Below are 20,956 nucleotides of genomic sequence, written 5' to 3'. Positions count from 1 at the left end.
GGTGTAGACGCGCTGATACAGAGTGTAGCGCGAGTAAGATCTGTAATGTCTAATTCAAACATTATGATCAAAAGTAAAATCATGTCTAAAGACACCGAGATACAGAAACCACAAGGTGCAGTACTTATGCATTATTTTTTTATGGACAAAAAGCACCGAATTAAACTACAGTCCTAAATTTTTTATATATATATATATATATATATATATATATATGTGTGTGTGTGTGTGTCTGTTTATGTATGTATGTATGTATGTATGTATATGTGTGTATATGTATATGTATATGTGTGTATATGTATATATATATAATGTGTGTGTGTATTGGGTTCTTTTCTGTTTTGGACAAACATCTGTGTAAAGTTTTAGTCTGAATTTATATTTGTAACATTCAGTTTGTGGATTTTATTTTAAATAAACAAAAAGGCACTGAAAGTTTGCCCCCATCAGATTAATCGAAAAAATAATCGACCAATTAATCGATTGTGAAAATAATCGTTAGTTGCAGCTCTAATAATAAGCTGCATCATGAAATAGATTTTTAACAAAAAAAATCTTGATTATTTTCAAAAATGGTGTTGTGTTTGAGAAGAAGAATGGAGTGTAATATAGTGTGAATCATAAAAATTCTATTTAATTTCTATTTGTTTACAGAAAGTCTTCAGCAATAAAAGCAGCATTTTGCTGTAGTTGTTAAGGGGCCGTTTACACCACAACGTTTTCAAATAAAAACCGAAAACTTTGCTTGGTTTGGCTGTTCGTTTCCATGACGACGGCGTTTCGGGGTCTGAAAACTTTGGAAAACGGGTTTCAAAGGGCAAGTTTTTGAAAACGATGCCGTTAACATCTCCGGTAAATCATGTAAATTATTATCCAGAAAAACCACATCTCCTCCGTTTACTTGTATTTGTTTACAGCGCGGTCTTTCCCTCATCAATATGGCGGACATGTTGACGTGAATTCTTACGTGCGCATGCGCGTAGTATTTCTTTACAAAGTCACCTCGCCAGCTACACACACACACATTTGTCCTTTTTGTGTTTATTTCTTGAGAAATAGAAGCTCGAATTTGCAGTGAATGTCCAATATAAACCCAACTTCACCTCAGTTTAGCAGTTTATACATTAAAAACATTACAGAAATATAAAGTTATTTTAGCTGCTAAATGACTAAGCCACTTTTACACTCACTGTTTATTTTAGTTGCTATAAGCAGGGAGCAAACAATGGATTTTAGGATAAATAAGGTTATACTTAAATAGTGCCGCTAAAACAGAATAACAAATCTCTCCTCATGAGTTAAATAGTGCACTACATAGGGTGTAGACCGTCATTATTTCATCCCTAATGTAGTGCACTTAAACCGGAAATGACATCAATTTGGGATTCGGCCACACAGCTTCCGTTTAACTTACCTCGGGTTTAAAAACAGAACGGAGTTTTAATTCCACAAACACAGACAAAATAACCAGCTTTTACTTTTAAACTGGATCAAATCTAACTGTAAAACTGTCAGAAATAATTTAATCTGGAGATGATTAGTTCGGTGTAATAACTCAACTGCTCAGGAGATACCCGCTGCAGCTTTTTCTTCTTCTGTGATTTCTACTGGTCGGAGACGCAGCTGTTAGGCGCGTTACCGCCACCGCGTGGACTGGAGGATATAGTTCCAGGTTGGAGGAAGTCTATCCTAACAAACTTACACCAATAATTTCCACTCATGATTTTATTAGATCCTATTTATTATTCCAGTGGAGTTTATGACTTCTTCATGAATGCCAACAGTGAGTCGTTCACTGTGTCTTACCCAGATATACTGAGTGAAATACTGAGTCACCACAACCTCAATCTCTAAATGTTTAACAGCACCAAAGCTTTCAATTCTGGTGACTTTGGGAGTATTTATTTATTTATATGATCATATAATGAAACAAACATTAACATAAGCATGTGCTGCACAACATTTCATTAGTTTAATTTACATTTTAATTTACTGTAAAGCGCTTTGCTAAATTTGGCTACGTAAACTTTTTTAGGTATTAAAACTGGTTACTGTTTGGTTGATGACAAACTCCATATTTTTATACCTTGGAGCTCTGTGTTACCATGGTAATTTATAACAATTACTAACAACATTACCTTCATCAATGCACGTTTACATTTTATTTGATACTTGGCCATTGTTACGTCCTCAGTTGTATTTCTGTTTGTACTATGTTCCATTCGTGTGTCTATGTCGGGGGAGGGATGGGTGTCTTGTCTCCTCCTCTTTTAAGCCCAGTCCACTGCGATGCGTCATGTTCCGGCTTGCCATTGGACTATCACATCTTGTACATGTCTGCTCCCGCCTTGTGCTTTGGGATGAGTTGGCTGTACATTTCCGGACGTGTACTTAAGCCTCGTCAGTCTCCATCCCCGGGGCAGATCGGTGCCGTTGCTTTGTACAGCAGATATTTGGTTACGTGTGTTGATTTCTCCTGTGTACGACCTTCTGCCTGTTCTTGACTTTGTTTCTGCTCTGCCCCTTTAAGTTTAATGATTCAGCTCCAAAACTGCTGGAAATGTGGGACGGGTTCTAACTCTTCACCAAGACTGCAGTATCCTGGAGAAGAGGTTTGAGGTGAGACTCCTGTCATACGCCGTCCTGGTGAGTGTATTATAGTTAATGCTGTAAGACAGAGAAGAACATCAGTGTAAACACACACACACACACACACACACACACACACACACACACACACACATTATTTAGCATGATACAGTAGAGTAAAGAGACAGTAAGTCAGTAACTCACTGTAGTGTCTCCAGGTTACAGTGTGGGTCCTTCAGTAGATCAGAGAGCAGCTTCTCTCCTGATTCTCCTGGATTATTATCGTTCAGATCCAGTTCTCTCAGGTGTGATGAGGAGTTTGACCTCAGAGCAGAAGTCAGAGCAGCACAACCTTCATCTGTAATCCTGCAGTTCCACATCCTGCAAGAAAGAAAACCTTCTCACACTTAACACACTCAGTTTTAGCTCTGAAAACATCAACTACACAAAATCTTTATATACACAACATTTACTCTCATCTCACACACACAACAATGACAATATATCACATCACTACAATTACAGTCACCACAGAGGGAAACTGTGTGTGTGTGTGTGTGTGTGTGTGTGTGTGTGTGTGTGTGTACGTACCTCAGTATCTCCAGTGTACAGTGTGTGTGTGTGTGTGTGTGAGTGTGTGTGTGCCTCAGTATCTCCAGTGTAGTGTGTGTGTGTGTGTGTACCTCAGTATCTCCAGTGTGTCTGTCTGTGTGTGTGTGTGTGTGTGTGTGTGTGTGTGCACCTCAGTATCTCCAGTGTACAGTGTGTGTGTGTGTGTGAGTGTGTGTGTGTGTGTGTGCCTCAGTATCTCCAGTGTAGTGTGTGTGTGTGTGTGTGTGCCTCAGTATCTCCAGTGTACAGTGTGTGTGTGTGTGTGTGAGTGTGTGTGTGTGTGTGTGCCTCAGTATCTCCAGTGTACAGTGTGTGTGTGTGTGTGTGTGTGTGTGAGTGTGTGTGAGTGTGTGTGTGTGTGCGCCTCAGTATCTCCAGTGTACAGTGTGTGTGTGTGTGCGCCTCAGTATCTCCAGTGTACAGTGTGTGTGTGTGTGTGTGTGTGTGTGTGTGTGTGTACCCCAGTATCTCCAGTGGTGTGTGTGTGTGTGTGTGTGTGTGTGTGTACCTCAGTGTCTCCAGTGTACAGTGTGTGTGTGTGTGTGTGTGTGTACCTCAGTGTCTCCAGTGTACAGTGTGTGTGTGTGTGTGTGTGTGTGTGTGTACCTCAGTGTCTCCAGTGTACAGTGTGTGTGTGTGTGTGTGTGTACCTCAGTGTCTCCAGTGTACAGTGTGTGTGTGTGTGTGTGTGTGTGTGTGTGTGTGTGTGTGTGTGTGTGTGTGTGTGTGTGTGTGTGTGTGTGTACCTCAGTGTCTCCAGTGTACAGTGTGTGTGTGTGTGTGTGTGTGTGTACCTCAGTGTCTCCAGTGTACAGTGTGTGTGTGTGTGTGTGTGTGTGTGTGTACCTCAGTGTCTCCAGTGTACAGTGTGTGTGTGTGTGTGTGTGTGTGTGTACCTCAGTGTCTCCAGTGTACAGTGTGTGTGTGTGTGTACCTCAGTGTCTCCAGTGTACAGTGTGTGTGTGTGTGTGTGTGTGTGTGTGTGTGTGTGTGTGTGTGTGTGAGAGTGAGTGTGTGTACCTCAGTGTCTCCAGTGTACAGTGTGTGTGTGTGTGTGTGTGTGTGTGTGTGTGTGTGTGTGTACCTCAGTGTCTCCAGTGTACAGTGTGGATTCTCCAGTCCAGCAGAGAGCAGCTTCACTCCTGAATCCTGCAGGTTATTGTGACTCAGGTTCAGTTCTCTCAGTCTGGAGGAGTTTGATCTGAGAACTGAGGACAGAACTCTACAGCTTTCCTCTGTCAGTTTACACACACACAGCCTGGAAGAGAAATGATGAAGTATCAGAACACTGATCTCAAACACACACACAGCCATAACACACTTACTCTTTACCATGTAACAGAAATGTGAGTGTGTTTCTCTCACACACACAAATCAGAGGACAGAACACCACATCAGCATTATTATTAAATTATTTTTTAATTGTTATTTAATTATTTAGTAAAAAAAGTCTGTGTGCGTGAGAGTATGTGTGTGAGTGTGTGTTTGTGCGAGTGTGAAAGTGTGTGTGTGAGAGAGGGTGTGTGTGCGAGTGAGAGAGTGTGTTAGTGTGTGAGAGTGTGTGTGTGTGGAGTAAGTTGAGTTAGTTTGCTAACTGGAAATCCGTCTCACACAGTGCATGCATTATTTGTTTGTTTGTTTGTTTGTTTATGGTAAATATTCACACATTTTTCGTTAGGGATTAAAGTTATAAACAGGACGTATCCCTTGATCTGCACAGAGGGATTATTATGATGTTTTTGCTAACTGGAAATCCGTCCTCGAGGACAATCCTCTTTCATCCTGTAAACTAATCCCACACCAGATCCAATCTAAAGAGAAAGTCTGATCGGTCCAAACCAAACAAGGTCGGTGTGAAAGTGAAAAAGCACAGAAGAGTTTTAATCAAGTTCTATTGTAAGTGTGTAGTGAGCTAGAAGATGTCTATGTGTTACTGAACATCAGGTGTTTTTCTGCATCTCTGTATGTCCTGTGTAAACGGAGTTAGAAGAACCGTGTGTTTTGTCTAAAGCAGCTTTACTCTGGCAATAAATGAGCAATTAGACATTTACCAGAACTGTGTTTCCAATCAAAGCCCTTTAAGCTTCAATACCAGTGTCACAATAACAGATCAGACTTCCAGGATGAAGTGTACCAGGCTGGGACTAAAGCCAGAAGGTCATTAAGGTATAAGGGGGGAATCTGGGACGGGGTAAAAATCCTGTCCTGATGAAACCTTTCAGAAAATTCAACGCAAGGCTCATACGCTGCAAAAAATGACCTTGTCCCAATAAAACCTTTCAGAAAATCCAACTCACAACGCATGCACCACAAATGTAATGTATCATATAGATATGAATAATTCATGAAGGCGATGGAGATTGGTTTGTTTTTAGAAAGAAGAGGTTAATGCCCCGCCTAGGGATAATTTTACTGCTTCAGAAAAGTATATAAAGACGTGTGTGTGTGTGTGTATAATTCAGACTTTCTGCAGACTGTCTCACTTTGTTGTTTCAATAAAGTTTGATGACCTTTGGCATCTACAAACCCTCTGTCTCTGAAGTGTTTAACTTAGGCTGGAAAGATTGTTTTCCACGACACTCTCACGTGTCCCTCAGTGCAGATTGGGCGGTGTGATACGCTGATACACATCATAGGACCAGAAAATAGAATAATCAATCATGTCTATTGATAGATATTTTCCTATATCCTCTATATCACCAATGTCACATGCTGTATTCATATTGTTCCCATGGTGACAGTGTTCTGTTTCTCTTCTCGTTTGTGAAGTTCTGTTCAATGTCACTTTCAAATGAAAGGAGAAAAGAAAAAGTGCCTTTCACTGGTGTTTAGATCACAAAATGATCAGAAAGCAGTGATGAATACATGCAGTTATTCTGTAGAGATCATTTCTTCATCAGTTTTAGAGAAAAGGTAATAAATGGTGATAGGTTTTGTCCACATGGCCCCGCCCTCAGTGCAGACGTAACGTGTTGGTGTAAAAAGTGAAACTCTTCTGTAACGGTACCAGAGGTTTGTTTAAAGATGATTAGAGTAATTATTAACCAGCATTAATCCAAACAGTGCAGTTCAGTGTTACATTAAAATAATAAACCATGCAGTGATACATTTATAAATAAAAATACTCACTCAGCTCTTCTGGAGGCTTTGACCACTGGCAGCAGCTTCAGAAGACATTCCTCTGATGGGTCATATTTCCTCAAACCAAACTCATCCAGCTCCTGATCTGAGTTCAGTAACACAAACACCAGAGCTGACCACTGAGCAGGAGAGAGTCTGGTTCCACTGAGACGACTGTTTCCTCCTCTGTTCAGGTAAGTCTGTACTTCCTGCACTAGAGAATGATCATTCAGTTCATTCAGACAGTGGAACAGATTGATGGATTTCTCTGGAGATGGATTCTTCCTGATCTTCTCCTTGATGTACTCGACTGTTTCCTGTTTGCTGTGAGAGCTGCTTCCTGTCTGTGGCATTAAGCCTCGTAAGAGAGTCTGATTGGACTCCAGTGAGAGACCCAGAAGGAAGCGGAGGAACAGGTCCAGGTGTCCGTTCTCACTCTGTAAGGCCTTGTCCACTGCACTCCTGAGGAGATCAGACATGTCTGACTTTCTGAAGAAATTAAAAAGTCCAGTGCTTTGTTCCACTAACACATTTGTCTTTCTAAAAATAAAGCAGAAAAATGCATATAAAGCAGCCAGAAACTCCTGAACACTCAGGAGGATCAGGATCAGGATCAGGGTCACATTTCTGATGGTACTTTTGCTCCTTGTGTTTGATCTGAAAGATCAGGAAGTGTGTGAACATTTGAGTCAGAGTCTTGGGGATCTCTCCACTCTCTGCTTCACCCAACATTCTCTCTAGAACAGTGGCTGAGATCCAGCAGAAGACTGGGATGTGGCACATGATGTAGAGGCTTCTTGAAGACTTCATGTGTGAGATTACTTTATTGGCCAGGCTCTGATCACTGATCCTCTTCCTGAAGTACTCCTCTTTCTGAGGATCACTGAACCCTCGTACCTCTGTTACCTGGTCTACACACTCAGGAGGGATCTGATTGGCTGCTCCTGGTCGAGAGGTTATCCAGAGGAGAGCAGAGGGAAGCAGATTCCCCTTGATGAGGTTCGTCAGCAGCACATCCACTGAGGCTGACTCTGTCACATCACACAGTCTCTCATTCTTCTGGAAATTTAGAGGAAGTCGACACTCATCCAGACCATCAAAGATCAACAGCACTTTGTAGAAGTCTATTAATTGTAGTTTTCTCATTTCAGGGAAAAAGTGATGAAGATCCATCAGACTGAGATGTTCCTGCTTCATCAGATTCAGCTCTCTAAAGGGAAGTGGAAACATGAAGGTGACGTCCTGATTTGCTTTTCCTTCAGTCCAGTCCAGAATGAACTTCTGCACAGAGACTGTTTTTCCAATTCCAGCAACTCCTTTAGTCAGCACACTTCTGATGGACTTGTCTTTAAAGAGATCATTACATTTGATGGGTGTCTCCTGTGTTGCTGGTCTCCTGGACGCTGTCTCAATCTGTCTCACCTCATGTTCATTATTGACGTCTCCACTCCAACCCTCTGTGATGTAGAGCTCTGTGTAGATCTCATTCAGAAGTGCTGAGCTTCCATGCTGTGAGATTCCTTCATTAATTCTTTTAAACTTCTCTCTCAGGCTGGATTTCAGCTTTGTCTGATACACAGAGGCCACAGACTCTAATAAACAAAGTAATAAGATGTTTTAATGTAAAATCACTGAACACAGGATTAAATGTAAAATTCAAATGCTGCTGTTCATTCCTGATTCATGTAGTAAATATTCCTGAAGGACAGGACCATTGTACAGAGTCACCACAAGCTGGACCACGAACAGAACAGAAACGCAGCAGATGTACATGATACTAAACTCGAACTTCAAACTAAAAGTGTTCCTATCTAAAACTATTTCCTCTCTCTAAAGTGAACCTGATGGAATAAAGCCATGACTCAGAGCTCTTACTGTTGTGCAGTGTGTGAGCGAGATCTGTGTGGTTCATGTTCTTCAGGACGTGCAGTGTGATCTTCAGCGCTCCGTCTCTGACACTGTGCAGATCCTCCTCATCCTCCACCTCCCTCTCAGTGCATGCTGGGTAATCTGGACTCAGGAGCTTCCTAAACCTCTCCAGCTCATTCTTTATCAGAGTGATGACTTTGTGTTCCAGCTCCTGGTTAGAAACACACAGGAACACATCTAAATATTATAATGTTACACACTGAGATGCTTTTATTTTATGAAAAGAATAAAAGTCTCTTTCTATTCCCACAGTTACAGCTGAAATTCTGTCTGATTACCCATAATGCTGCTGCACATTATTAAATCAGTAAATTGTCATGATCTTAAATAAAAAAAACCTGCAACCTGCTCACACACAAGTTACACACATTAAAAAGACACACACCTTGAATATGGAGTCCAACTGATTTCTGCTGAGGTTTGATTTCTTCTGTTGTGGTCTGTGAACAAATAAAACACATGATGTGATATAGACTATATGTATTCATAGCTGCACAACACACACTAATACATACAGAGACAGATATATAACACTATCCTCTTAACACAATACACTGATTTCAGGATTTCTCACTGACACTAACATGTTTATGAATAAAATAGTGATCTAGTCATTAATGTCCCAGGTGTAAATGTTGTTGTGTAGCACCACAGACCCTCCAGCTCAGGGACTGCAGACTGAACTGAACTCTTAAAGCAGTTTACCTCACTGCCAGTCCGAGAGCTGCAGCACTGCACAGTTTAGTGTTTTACTGCTTCAACACCTGATAAAGATCATGAAGGGCTTCAGAATGAGACCAGTGAGTTTGATCAGGTGGAACACTGCTGTAAAACACCTCACTGTACTGACCTCACATCAGGAGAACTGGCTCCATCTCTGAAGGTAAGTGGATGCTCCATTGACTCGTCACTCTTCATGGACACACAGCTGGGTTCTGGTGAGTCTGATCTCTTTCCCTCCATCATTCTAGAATGAAACAGAAATATCAGCAATAATTAATACTCTGCTGTCTCAGCACTGTTACACAATGTGTTCATCATTAAACACCAATAATTCCATCTTTTTAATTCAGCTCCAGTCTGCACACTTATTCAAACAGGAGACATGCCCCATGCCTCAGGAATTACACTGATGTCAGGAGTCCCAATCACAGATAACTGACTCAGCTGGGTCTTAAAGCCTGTAGAATTCACTGACTCAAAGCTATGCTGCTCTTCTCCTCCACATTACACAGTCCTTTTTACTCTTCTCTCAGTGAATGATTTCTCTAAACTGTTCTTAGATCAGATCAGTGATATATTCACTGCTATTAAACACCTTAAACCAAAGTCTAGTTCCTCTGTACACTAGTGAGTGCTTAGAGATACAGATCTGTTCCATGAGATGGTGTGTGTTTATTGCTGGTGAATGGAAAAGTAACTCACCTCTCGTCTCTCTTTAAGTCCTGTTCTCCAGACACACTCATGTTGGAGGTCATGTCTCCTTCTCCAGATTACAGCAGGACACACGTTTACTTCACTCCAACATCGGTGTGTTAAATCAAACCCTGTATCAGCACAGAGTTCACTTACAGGAAATAGTCTCTGTATCAAGTCATAAAACAGCCTGTGTACATTCAAACTTCAGTACAAACCCACAAAACTCTTCTGCTTCTAGTGTACATTCAGTGTGTTTATATATTATAGCTTTAGATGTAGATACTCACTGTGTTTTTACTCCTTAAATGCTGTATTTTCCCCTCCACACAAAATGGAGACTGACTTTCACTTTCACTGTCTACCTGCTTATTCTGCAGAGGGGGAGGGGCAGTGAGGTAAGGTAATAAACACACACACACACACACACACACACACACAGATATCTTTTGTTTTCAGACAGCTTTCTGATCCATCGAGCAAAGGCCTGTAAATACTGAAAGTAAAAGCCTGAAAACGCTGCAAATACAGAGAACAGAATTAAAAGTCTGGTAAAATCTACATCACACACATTATCATTTCATCACCTTCATTTATTATCTCGTGACTTCATTAAGCTGTGCACGAACAACTGTCAGAGCTCTACACAAATATATAAACTAAAATAAAATAACAGGAAGTAGAAACACTCAGCAGATCATTAGATAAAGAAGCAGAACTCATACACTGAGTAAGTTTACTTAAATATCTGCAGAAATGTATTTTTTCTGCTTTTCCCTTAATGAGAGCGAGTATCCTGATATTAGTGAGGATTGGTGTGTAAGTAGTTTTTGTGTGAATAATGAATGTTACTCAGAATAAAGGTGATGATGGAGAGTAAGTTAAACACGTTGGTCAGACGAGTAACTAACCCAGTGTTTCCCAATCGAGGTTCTGTCTGATGAGAGCAGGGGTGCATGTAAAAATCCTTCAAACATTTTCTAAAATTATCAAATGTGTAGAAAACATTTAATATAGATGAGAAATATCTGATGTCTGAAATAATAACACAGACACAGAAATAATAAGACAGACACACACATACACAACAACAATAATAATAATAATAATAAACTAGACCAGTACATTTCCTGAAGAAAATGTGTGCTGCTTGCCATGGCAAAATTCGGATTAGGCGCCAATACTTTCGATAGCCGGAAGCGTAGAGTGCCAATACTTTTGACAGTTGACGGCGTAGGGTGCCAATACTTTTGAGAGCTGGAGGCGATGGGCATCAATTCTTTTGAGAGCTGGAGGCACAGGGCGCCAATACTTCCGAGAGCCGGCCGTGTAGTGCAGCTATACTTTTTAGAGCTGGCTGTGTAGGGCGGAAATACTGTGGAGAGCCAGCCATGTGGGGTGCCAATACTTTTGAGAGCCGGGCGTGTATGGAGGCAATTCTTTAAGAGCTGGTGGTGTAGAGCGCCAATTCTTTCGCAACTCAATGCAAGTCTATGGGAAATTCTCAGACTTTGAGCTTCCGTACCGGGAATGCCGACATTCCGATCACTTCCGTAATGCATAGCACACCTCTGCTCAATAAACCGATCGATTCGACACATCAACCGTCGATCTCCGACAAACGGTGCGGGACTAGTTTTGCACCGAAAAAAAAGTGGAAGAAGAAGAATAATTATAATTATAATAAGTTGGCCAAATAACAATAATAGTGCTTTTCAAGCACCATTAATTATAATAATAATAATAATAATAATAATAATAATAATAATAAGGCGGCCGAAGAACAATAGTAGTGCTTTTCAAGCACCATTAATTATAATAATAATAATAATAATAATAATAATAATAATAATAATAAGTAGGCCGAAGAACAATAGTAGTGCTTTTCAAGCACCATTAATTATAATAACTAGACCGGTACATTTCCTGAAGAAAATGTGGATGGTGCTTGCCATGGTAAAACAGGAATGGGGCGCCAATACTTTCAAGAGCCGACGGCGAAGGGCGCCAATGTTTTTGAGAGCCGGACAGATAGGGTGCAAGCACTGTTGGAGCTGGCCGTGTAGTGGCCCAATACCTTTTAGAGCTGACCATCAAGGGTGCCAATACTTTTGAGAGTAGACCGTGCGGGGTGCCAATACTTTTGTGAGGCGGCCAGATAGGGTGCCAATACTTCTGAGAGCTTAAGAGATCGTGTGCCAATACATTTTAGAGTCAAATGTGTACGGAGGCAATTCTTTTAGAGCTTTCTGTTTAGAGGACCAATACTTTCAAAACGTAATGCAATCTACAGTGAGGGAAAAAAGTATTTGATTTTATACGTTTGCCCACTGACAAAGAAATGATCCGTCTAATTTTAATGGTAGATTTATTTGAACAGTGAGAGACAGAATAACAACAAAAAAATCCAGAAAAACGCATGTCAAAAATGTTATAAATTGATTTGCATTTTAATGAGGGAAATAAGTATTTGACCCCTCTGCAAAACATGACTTAGTACTTGGTTTAAAAACCCTTGTTGGCAATCACAGAGGTCAGACGTTTCTTGTAGTTGGCCACCAGGTTTGCACACATCTCAGGAGGGATTTTGTCCCACTCCTCTTTGTAGATCTTCTCCAAGTCATTAAGGTTTCGAGGCTGACGTTTGGCAACTCGAACCTTCAGCTCTCTCCACAGATTTTCTATGGGATTAAGGTCTGGAGACTGGCTAGGTCACTCCAGGACCTTAATGTGCTTCTTCTTGAGCCACTCCTTTGTTGCCTTGGCCGTGTGTTTTGGGTCATTGTCATGCTGGAATATCCATCCACGCCCCATTTTCAATGCCCTGTCTGAGGGAAGGAGGTTTTCACCCAAGATTTGACGGTACATGGCCCCGTCCATCGTCCCTTTGATGCGGTGAAGTTGTCCTGTCCCCTTAGCAGAAAAAAAACCCCAAAGCATAATGTTTCCACCTCCATGTTTGACAGTGAGGATGGTGTTCCAGGGGTCATAGGCAGCATTCCTCCTCCTCCAAACACGGCGAGTTGAGTTGATGCCAAAGAGCTCCATTTTGGTCTCATCTGACCTCAACACTTTCACCCAGTTGTCCTCTGAATCATTCAGATGTTCATTGGCAAACTTCAGACGGGCATGTATATGTGCTTTCTTGAGCAGCGGGCCTTGTGCGCGCTGCAGGATTTCAGTCCTTCACGGCGTAGTGTGTTACCAATTGTTTTCTTGGTGACTATGGTCCCAGCTGCCTTGAGATCATTGACAAGTTCCTCCCGTGTAGTTCTGGGCTGATTCCTCACTGTTCTCATGATCAATGCAACTCCACGAGGTGAGATCTTGCATGGAGCCCCAGGCCGAGGGAGATTGACAGTTCTTTTGTGCTTCTTCCATTTGCGAATACTCGCACCAACTGTTGTCCCCTTCTCACCAAGCTGCTTGGCAATGGTCTTGTAGCCCATTCCAGACTTGTGTAGGTCTACAGTCTTGTCCCTGACATCCTTGGAGAGCTCTTTGGTCTTGGCCATGGTGGAGAGTTTGGAATCTGATTGATTGATTGCTTCTGAGGACAGGTGTCTTTTATACAGGTAACAAACTGATATTAGGAGCACTCCCTTTAACAGTGTGCTCCTAATCTCAGCTCATTAAAATGTACATTAATTTATAACATTTTTGACATGCGTTTTTTTTTTTTTTTTTGTTATTCTGTCTCTCACTGTTCAAATAAATCTACCATTAAAATTATAGACTGATCATTTCTTTGTTAGTTGGCAAACGTACAAAATCAGCAGGGGATCAAATACTTTTTTCCCCCTCACTGTATGGGGAATTTTCTGACTTTGAGCTTCCGTAGCGGGAATTCCGGCATTCCGATCGCTTATAAAAGTGATAGCACACCTCTGCTCAATAAGCCGATCAATTTGACACCTCACCCTTTGATCTCCGACAAACGCGAGAGAAGTTACGCGCCAAAAAAAAGTGGAAGAATAATAATAATTATTATAATAACTAGACCGGTACATTTCCTGAAGAAAAAGTGAGTGGTGCTTGCACTGGCAAAATTTGGATCGGGCGCCAATACTTTCGAGAGCCGGATGGTCAGGTTGCTACAGGGTTTTAGCATGAAGCTAGCATGTTTTAGCACGTCTTAGCATCATGCTAGCACGTGTTAGCATGATGCTAATATGTTTTAGCATCATGCTAGCATGTTTTAACATGTTTTAGTATCTAGTTAGCATGTTTTACCATCACGCTAGCATGTTTTAGCATGTTTTACCATCACGCTAGCATGTTTTAGCATGTTTTACCATCACGCTAGCACGTTTTAGCATGTTTTACCATCACGCTAGCATGTTTTAGCATGTTTTACCATCACGCTAGCATGTTTTAGCATGTTTTACCATCACGCTAGCATGTTTTAGCATGTTTTACCGTCACGCTAGCACGTTTTAGCATGTTTTACCGTCACGCTTGCACGTTTTACCGTCACGCTTGCACGTTTTACCGTCACGCTAGCACGTTTTAGCGTCACGCTAGCACGTTTTAGCGTCACGCTAGCACGTTTTAGCGTCGCGCTAGCATGTTTTAGCATGTTTTAGCATCATGCTGGCATGCTTTAGCATCATTCTGGCATGTTGCTAGCATGTGTTAGCACTATACTGGCCGTTTAGGGTGCTAATACTTTTAAAGCTGGACAAATAGGGTGCCGATATTTTCGAGAGCCGGACAGATAGGGTGCCAACATTGTTAGAGCCGGCCGTGTAGTGCGCCAATACTTTTTAGAGCTGACCGTCAAGGGCACCAGCACCAGTCTGGAGGAGTTTGATCTGAGAACTGAGGACAGAACTCTACAGCTTTCCTCTGTGAGAAAACACCAACTCAACCTGGGGGAGAAATGATGATATATCAGAACACTGATCACACACACACACACACACACACACACACACACAGCCATAATACAGCTAAAGTTTCCCATGTAACAGAAATGTGAGTGCGTTTGTCTCACACACAGAAATCAGAGGACATGACACCACATCAGCACTATTATTATTATTATTATTATTATTATTATTATTACTATTAATAATAATAATAATAATAATAATATCATCATCATCAGTTAAAATGATCCTTAAAGGACTGAAAACATTTTTGTTTGAACAAATGCTTCCTTATAATTGAAACATGAAGCCATTTGAAAAGACACATGACACTTTGGAATGTTGAGACCATGCGCGATCAAAACGTAAATGAGCCTTGGAGTCACTCTTAAGCCTTGTCTCATTCTCCATCGTGATTACGGCTGGTAAAGAAGGTTGGCACATTGAAACGATCAAAATATAAACCATCAGAACATAAATGAACCAAGGAAATGCACTTAAGTCTTGTCTCATGCTCCCTTCCTCTGATGGCCAAGAGAACATGGCACTGGACTTGGAATGCACTGGGGTCTCCCCTACGCAACTTGAAGCCTGCTCAAGGCATGTCAGCGGTCTGTGTCAACTAACTCGTGTGCACCATCTTGCCGACTGCAGAGAGAAAAAGGCACTTCTAAGAAGCTTTTCATTTCCTGCTCCAAAGTATACAATTTTTTTTGTGGAATAGAAAGTAGAGGTGCTAGCTGTACTGAACCTCACTTATTTATCACAGGCATGAATCACAAATTAACACTATCCCCAGTCATTTTGGCAAGTCAAAATGACAAAGAAACTCATCCTTTTGATATTTTAGCTACATGAAGGATTTGTTTATTGGTCTGGATCTCTAATCAAGTGAAAAATTGTCAGTCAGATGAAAAAACCCTGTCTATTCAACATTATAAAGACAACTTGAGTCTTGAGCTTCTTTACTGTAAACGTCAACAAATATTTGCCCATTAAAGTGCAGAACTACTAAGCTCACATGTGCCATGAATGAACTTGGACTCATTTAAGTTTGACATAACACTTCTGCTACTACATATAGCCAGCTCAAAGTTAAACATATTCAGAAAAATAAAGATACTAGCCAAACACAGACACACAACCAAATGTCATAAACACAATTTTTTTCTTTATTCTATATCCACTTAACTGACTAAGCTAAAAAGTGACAGTAACAACTTAATAATGTATGTTGAGGTAGCTAATTTTGATTCCAGGCAGTCTAAACATGTAAATGGGTAGCACACTGAAGCTTTTATTGCCCAATAGGCTTACTCATGAACTTGTCAGTCACCTGCATAAGGACCCACTGGAAGAAGGCGGCCCAAACCAATTTGATCTAATTCAATATAACGGTGTAGGTAAAGATTCTAATGGATATTTTAAATGCCTGATTTGTTCCTGATTAGTTTATTATGAAGTAAATGCTGAGTGGTTCATTACAAAGTAAAAGGCTAGAGGTGTAATGTAACTTATTATTAAAGCATTACTACAGATGTTATGATGTACAGTATCTGTAATATAGATGTAAAGTGTTACTATCAAAGTGGTAATTAATCTTTGTTTAGATCTCTTTTGTAAGCTACAGTGCAGTTATAGACGTAGAATTTGATACTTTGCCAGTCTCTATCTTTAAGATATAAAGACTCAGATCTAATGCAGTTTTCACAGACCAACTTCCCTGGGTCACGACATGACATGATGAAGGTCTTCATATGTCTCTCCACTGCATGGACCTCATTTCCTTCCCGAGCCTTCCTCTTTTTCAGAGTAGATGTTTTACCTAAATGTAAGAATAAACATTAGTTACATAGCAAACACACACCTTTACACCCAGCAGAAATTATTGTCTGGCAACTTACAGACTGGAACTTACATTTCACGTCTCGCAAATGAAAACTCTGACTGCAGTTTGTGCATATGTACCAAATAGTATCTAAGAGTACTCAGTTTTCTTGGAGAAGATGCAGTAGGGAACCTACTGAGTCCCAGGGGATGCTTATGTTGGAAATTATGGAGAGGTGTGATTGAAAGGCAGGATTAAAAGTGCCAGCAAACTACACAATTCTGATATTTATGATCCAGAAAAGGTGTAGACTGTGATGGCTGCTGTTTCTCCTGGCCATTGCTCTCAGCAGTGTCCCCCTCCATAATCTGCATATTTAAACAGGTTTAAGTGACCTATGGGGACACTGTTCTAAATTCACATATCTATTCAGCTATCACAAGACTCCATCACACACACCTGAATAAAACATGCTTTGTGGGGACTCCGTATGGTAACTATTAACAGACAAGATTATGTAACAGAAAGCAAATATGCTGTTCAATACGACAAAAACAATAATTATTTCACTATAGGAATTAAGTTTATGATTTCAGGGTTAGATATGGGATACTTTGGAAGACTTTGGGATAATTACGGTGATTTCAGACGCACACGTTTTGTAGTTCATGCTTAAACGTGGCAGTAAAATACCTGAAGCAGATCAGATGAACAATAATGTCTAATTTTATTGTTAATGCACAACAACAAAATTAGTTGTGCAACAAAAATGAATTGCAACACTGCCGGATAAGACAATGTTTATTTTTGAATAATCTTTAAAAAAAAGAAAGCAGAGCGGGAGATACCCTGCATACCTTGCTACCCCAAGGCCAGTCTCCTCCTCCGTAATTGGAGGTAATTTCATCACCTTCTTTAAAGTCTGTTAAAGCAAACAGACCAAGATGTGGGCTTCCATCCACTTCAGTCTTCTGCATTCTGCCATTTGGGTGCTTGTGGTCATCATTAACCAGCCTAGCAAAAGATCCGTCTTCTTTTGCAGCATCAACACTCAATACACAACGAGAGAAAGAGAGAAGTATTCAGTGACCGAATATTCAACATCAAATTCTACAAATATGATAGCTCTGCACAGAATTTTTATTGTTAACGGTCAGATGTAAATGTTTAAGTGGACAAATACTTCACAACTGCAATTTTCAAGTACAATGAAAGTACACTTTGAAGAAAAACTATGCAGACATTGTCATTTTTTATGCAGGTTAATTCTATGGATCATTTAATTAGTGGTGCTTCAAAAGCACTACTATTGTTCCCTTGCATACTTGTTATTATTATTATTATTATTATTATTATTAATAATAATAATAATAATATTATTATAATTATTATTACTCTCCGGCCGGCGCTCAAAAGTATTGGGACCCCGCACGGCCAGCTCTCAAAAGTAGTGGCGCCCTTGACAGTCGGCTCTAAAATGTATTGGCGCACTACACGGCTGGCTCCAACAATGCTGGTGCCATATCTGTCCGGCTCTGGAAAGTATTGGCGCCCTACGCTGTCGGCTCTCGAAAGTATTGGCACCCGTCCCTGTTTCGCCAACGCAAGCACCACTCACATTTTCTTCAGGAAATGTACCGGTCTAGTTATTATTATTCTTCTTCCACGTTTTTTTCGGTGCGTAACTAGTCCCGCACCGTTTGTCGGAGATCGACGGGTGAGGTGTCGAATCGATCGGCTTATTGAGGAGATGTGTGCTACGACTTTTATAAGTGATCGGAATGCCGGAATTCCCGCTACGGAAGCTCAAATTCTGAAAATTTCCCATGGACTTGCATTGAGTTTCGAAAGTATTGGCCCACTAAGGAGAAAGCTCTAAAAGTTTTGCCTCCGTACATGTTCGGCTCTAAAATGTATTGACACACGATCTGTTCGGCTCTCAGAAGTATTGGCACCCTATCCGGCCGGCGCTCAAAAGTATTGGCACCCTGCATGGCCAGCTCTCAAAAGTACTGGCACCCTTGACGGTCGGCTCTAAAAAGTATTGGCGCACTACACAGCCGGCTCTAACAATGCTGGCGCCCCATCTGTCTGGCTCGCGAAAGTATTGGCGCCCTATGCTGTCGGCTCTCGAAGGTATTGCCGCCCTTAGTGTCCGGCACTCGAAATTATTGACACCCTACGCTTTCGCCTCTCGATTATATTGGTGCCCTAGAGTCCGGCATTCGAAAATATTTGCGCCCTATTTGTCCAGCTTTAAAAGTATTGGCACCCTACACGGCCAGTACAGTGCTAAAACATGCTAAAACATGCTAGCACGATGATAAAACATGCTAAAACATGCTAGCATGATGCGACAACATGCTAGCATGATGCGAAAACTTGCTAAAACATGCTAGCATGATGCTAAAACATGCTAGCATGATGCTAAAACATGCTGAAACATGCTAGCATGATGCTAAAATGTGCAGAAACATGCTAGCATGATGCTAAAATGTGCAAAAACATGCTAGCATGATGCTAAAATGTGCAAAAACATGCTAGCATGATGCTAAAATGTGCAAAAACATGCTAGCATGATGCTAAAATGTGCAAAAACATGCTAGCATGATGCTAGCATGATGCGAAACATGCTAGCATGATGCGAAAACATGCTAGCATGATGCGAAAACATGCTAGCATGATGCGAAAACATGCTAGCATGATGCGAAAACATGCTAGCATGATGCGAAAACATGCTAGCATGATGCGAAAACATGCTAAAACATGCTAGCATGATGCTAAAACATGCGAGCATCATGCTAAACCCCTCTACCAACCTATTTGTCCGACTCTCGAAACTCACATTTTCTTCAGGAAATGTACCGGTCTAGTTATTATAATAATTATTATTATTCTTCCACTTTTTTTCGGCACCGTTTGTCGGAGATCGACGGGTGAGGTGTCGAATCGATCGGCTTATTGAAGTGTGCTATGACTTTTATAAGCGATCGGAATGCCGGAATTCCCACTACGGAAGCTCAAATTCAGAAAATTTCCCATAGACTGGCATTGAGTTTCGAAAGTATTGGCCCTCTAAGGAGAAAGCTGTAAAAAAATTTCCTCCGTACACGTTCGGCTCTAAAATGTATTGGCACACGATCTGTTCGGCTCTCAGAAATATTGGCACACGATCTGGCCGGCTCTCAAAAGTATTGGCACCCTGCACAGCCAGCTCTCAAAAGTACTGGCGCCCTTGACGGTCGGCTCTAAAAAGTATTGGCGCACTACACAGCCGGCTCTAACAGTGCTGGTGCCATATCTGTCCAGCTCTCGAAAGTATTGGCACCCTATGTGGGAGGCTCTTGAATGTATTGGCGCCCTGTCCCGATTTCACCATGGCAAGCACCGCTCACATTTTCTTCAGGAAATGTACTGGTCTAGTTATAATTATTATTCTTCCACTTCGTGCCATTTTACCTCTAAAGAAAATGTTAATATATTGAGATTTTCAGTCCCTGGTGATGTTCTGAGTAAGAAAATAACCATATCCGTGCTTGCTAATAACTGTGCTGAGTGAGAACCTGTTCTACACACAGATCACAGCTCAGCTGCGGTGTTTAGAGACGCAGAATAAAAGGAGCGCGCTGTAGTTACAACATCGAAGCACATCACACCACCGCCCAGCGCTTTACAGATTCATAACAAACTAATAACTGGAACTAATGAGCTGGGCTCGGTCCAGACTACTGTCCACCCTGTCCTCGATTTCAGAGGCTTTAAACTCAATCCAGCGCTCAGATCGATAACTATTTAGGAAGCCTGACTCTGCTATTTATAACCGAACTATCCGTTACATGGTGAAGCTAGTTACAGAAGTCGGTATAACACTAAATATTCACATGACATGACAACCACCAAAGTCTATTTAATATATTAACTTCATTTTATTAACTTATTGTAGTAGTAATGTGCTGGATTGGTTAAAGTGTGTGCTAACTCTGGCTAGTAAAGTCCGCTAGCATAACAATTACTTTAATATTGCGATTCAATTATAAATAATGTCTTAAAGCACGGAAATAAAATTACAAACTTATAAACTGCAAAAAATTATAATAATAATTTACCTTTCGTTGTTTTTGGTCTCGTTGCCGCAGTAGAATCATTCCTTAGGGCAATGGAAAGCAACTGGTGCTATTAGCCTGTGACAGCCAGGGCAGATGGGAAATGTAGTTCTTTTATTACTTCCTGTGTGGTGTTTACGAACTATTAGTGCAGTCAAAAAAAACTACACTCCGCCATGACCCAACTTAAGGATTTCGTTTTACTGCTTAGAGATTTTAAAAAAGTGTCATTTCACTGTGCAAAAATTTAAAAACTGAAACTTTAATTATTATTAAGACTTATAATTATTTGGAAAACATGATAACTATCTGTTCTGACTTATTAATGTGTAGCTTATGCTACCAATCTAACCTTCTAACAGTCTAATTAGGCTTTTAACTTACCAGGCCCTTTTTGTACGCTAATAGGTAATAGAGCTAATGTGCATATGCAGATTAGCCACAGTCCTTTACTAAGTGGGTGGTACCATAATTTGCATAAATTAGAC

General features: G+C 40.8%; 2 protein-coding genes and 1 long non-coding RNA gene across 3 annotated transcripts; all 3 read right to left on the bottom strand.

Moving 5' to 3' along the window:
- Window positions 1–1,886: 1,886 nt before the first annotated feature.
- Window positions 1,887–6,800, bottom strand: LOC128630639 (ribonuclease inhibitor-like). Its single transcript, XM_053679030.1, has 4 exons — window positions 6,331–6,800; window positions 4,286–4,459; window positions 2,794–2,970; window positions 1,887–2,667 (listed from the first exon to the last, which is right to left on the bottom strand). The coding sequence occupies exons 1-4, from the start codon at window positions 6,798–6,800 to the stop codon at window positions 2,583–2,585; spliced, it is 906 nt and encodes a 301-aa protein (XP_053535005.1). The 3' UTR covers window positions 1,887–2,582.
- A 61-nt stretch (window positions 6,801–6,861) lies between these two features.
- On the bottom strand, window positions 6,862–10,048 carry LOC128630638 (NLR family CARD domain-containing protein 3-like). Its single transcript, XM_053679029.1, has 6 exons — window positions 9,957–10,048; window positions 9,676–9,797; window positions 9,101–9,217; window positions 8,636–8,690; window positions 8,197–8,401; window positions 6,862–7,913 (listed from the first exon to the last, which is right to left on the bottom strand). Exons 2-6 carry the CDS (start codon window positions 9,726–9,728, stop codon window positions 6,862–6,864), a joined length of 1,482 nt encoding a protein of 493 aa, XP_053535004.1. The 5' UTR covers window positions 9,729–9,797; window positions 9,957–10,048.
- A 5,239-nt stretch (window positions 10,049–15,287) lies between these two features.
- LOC128630657 (uncharacterized) lies at window positions 15,288–17,632 on the bottom strand. Its single transcript, XR_008394936.1, has 2 exons — window positions 17,223–17,632; window positions 15,288–16,362 (listed from the first exon to the last, which is right to left on the bottom strand). It is a non-coding gene; the product is annotated as an uncharacterized LOC128630657 (long non-coding RNA).
- Between the last annotated feature and the right edge of the window lie 3,324 nt (window positions 17,633–20,956).

Source organism: Ictalurus punctatus, unplaced genomic scaffold, assembly GCF_001660625.3.
Source record: "Ictalurus punctatus breed USDA103 unplaced genomic scaffold, Coco_2.0 Super-Scaffold_100058, whole genome shotgun sequence".
In the NCBI taxonomy this organism is placed as follows: domain Eukaryota; kingdom Metazoa; phylum Chordata; class Actinopteri; order Siluriformes; family Ictaluridae; genus Ictalurus; species Ictalurus punctatus.
The sequence above is the reverse complement of the archived record's forward strand: the minus strand, read 5'-3'. Positions and strand labels throughout refer to the sequence as shown.

What these genes read in the sequence shown, in the direction of transcription:
- LOC128630639 (XM_053679030.1), bottom strand. Translation starts at nt 6,800, where the DNA reads ATGTCTGATCTCCTCAGGAGTGCAGTGGACAAGGCCTTACAGAGTGAG. An exon ending in TGTACACTGGAGACACTGAG is followed by an intron (nt 2,971 to 4,285) that starts GTACACACACAC and finishes TCTTTCTTGCAG; the next exon opens with GATGTGGAACTGCAGGATTA. An exon ending in TGTAACCTGGAGACACTACA is followed by an intron (nt 2,668 to 2,793) that starts GTGAGTTACTGA and finishes TCTGTCTTACAG; the next exon opens with CATTAACTATAATACACTCA.
- LOC128630638 (XM_053679029.1), bottom strand. Translation starts at nt 9,728, where the DNA reads ATGACCTCCAACATGAGTGTGTCTGGAGAACAGGACTTAAAGAGAGAC. An exon ending in GACTTAAAGAGAGACGAGAG is followed by an intron (nt 9,218 to 9,675) that starts GTGAGTTACTTT and finishes GTTTCATTCTAG; the next exon opens with AATGATGGAGGGAAAGAGAT. An exon ending in AGTTGGACTCCATATTCAAG is followed by an intron (nt 8,402 to 8,635) that starts GTGTGTGTCTTT and finishes GTTTCTAACCAG; the next exon opens with GAGCTGGAACACAAAGTCAT.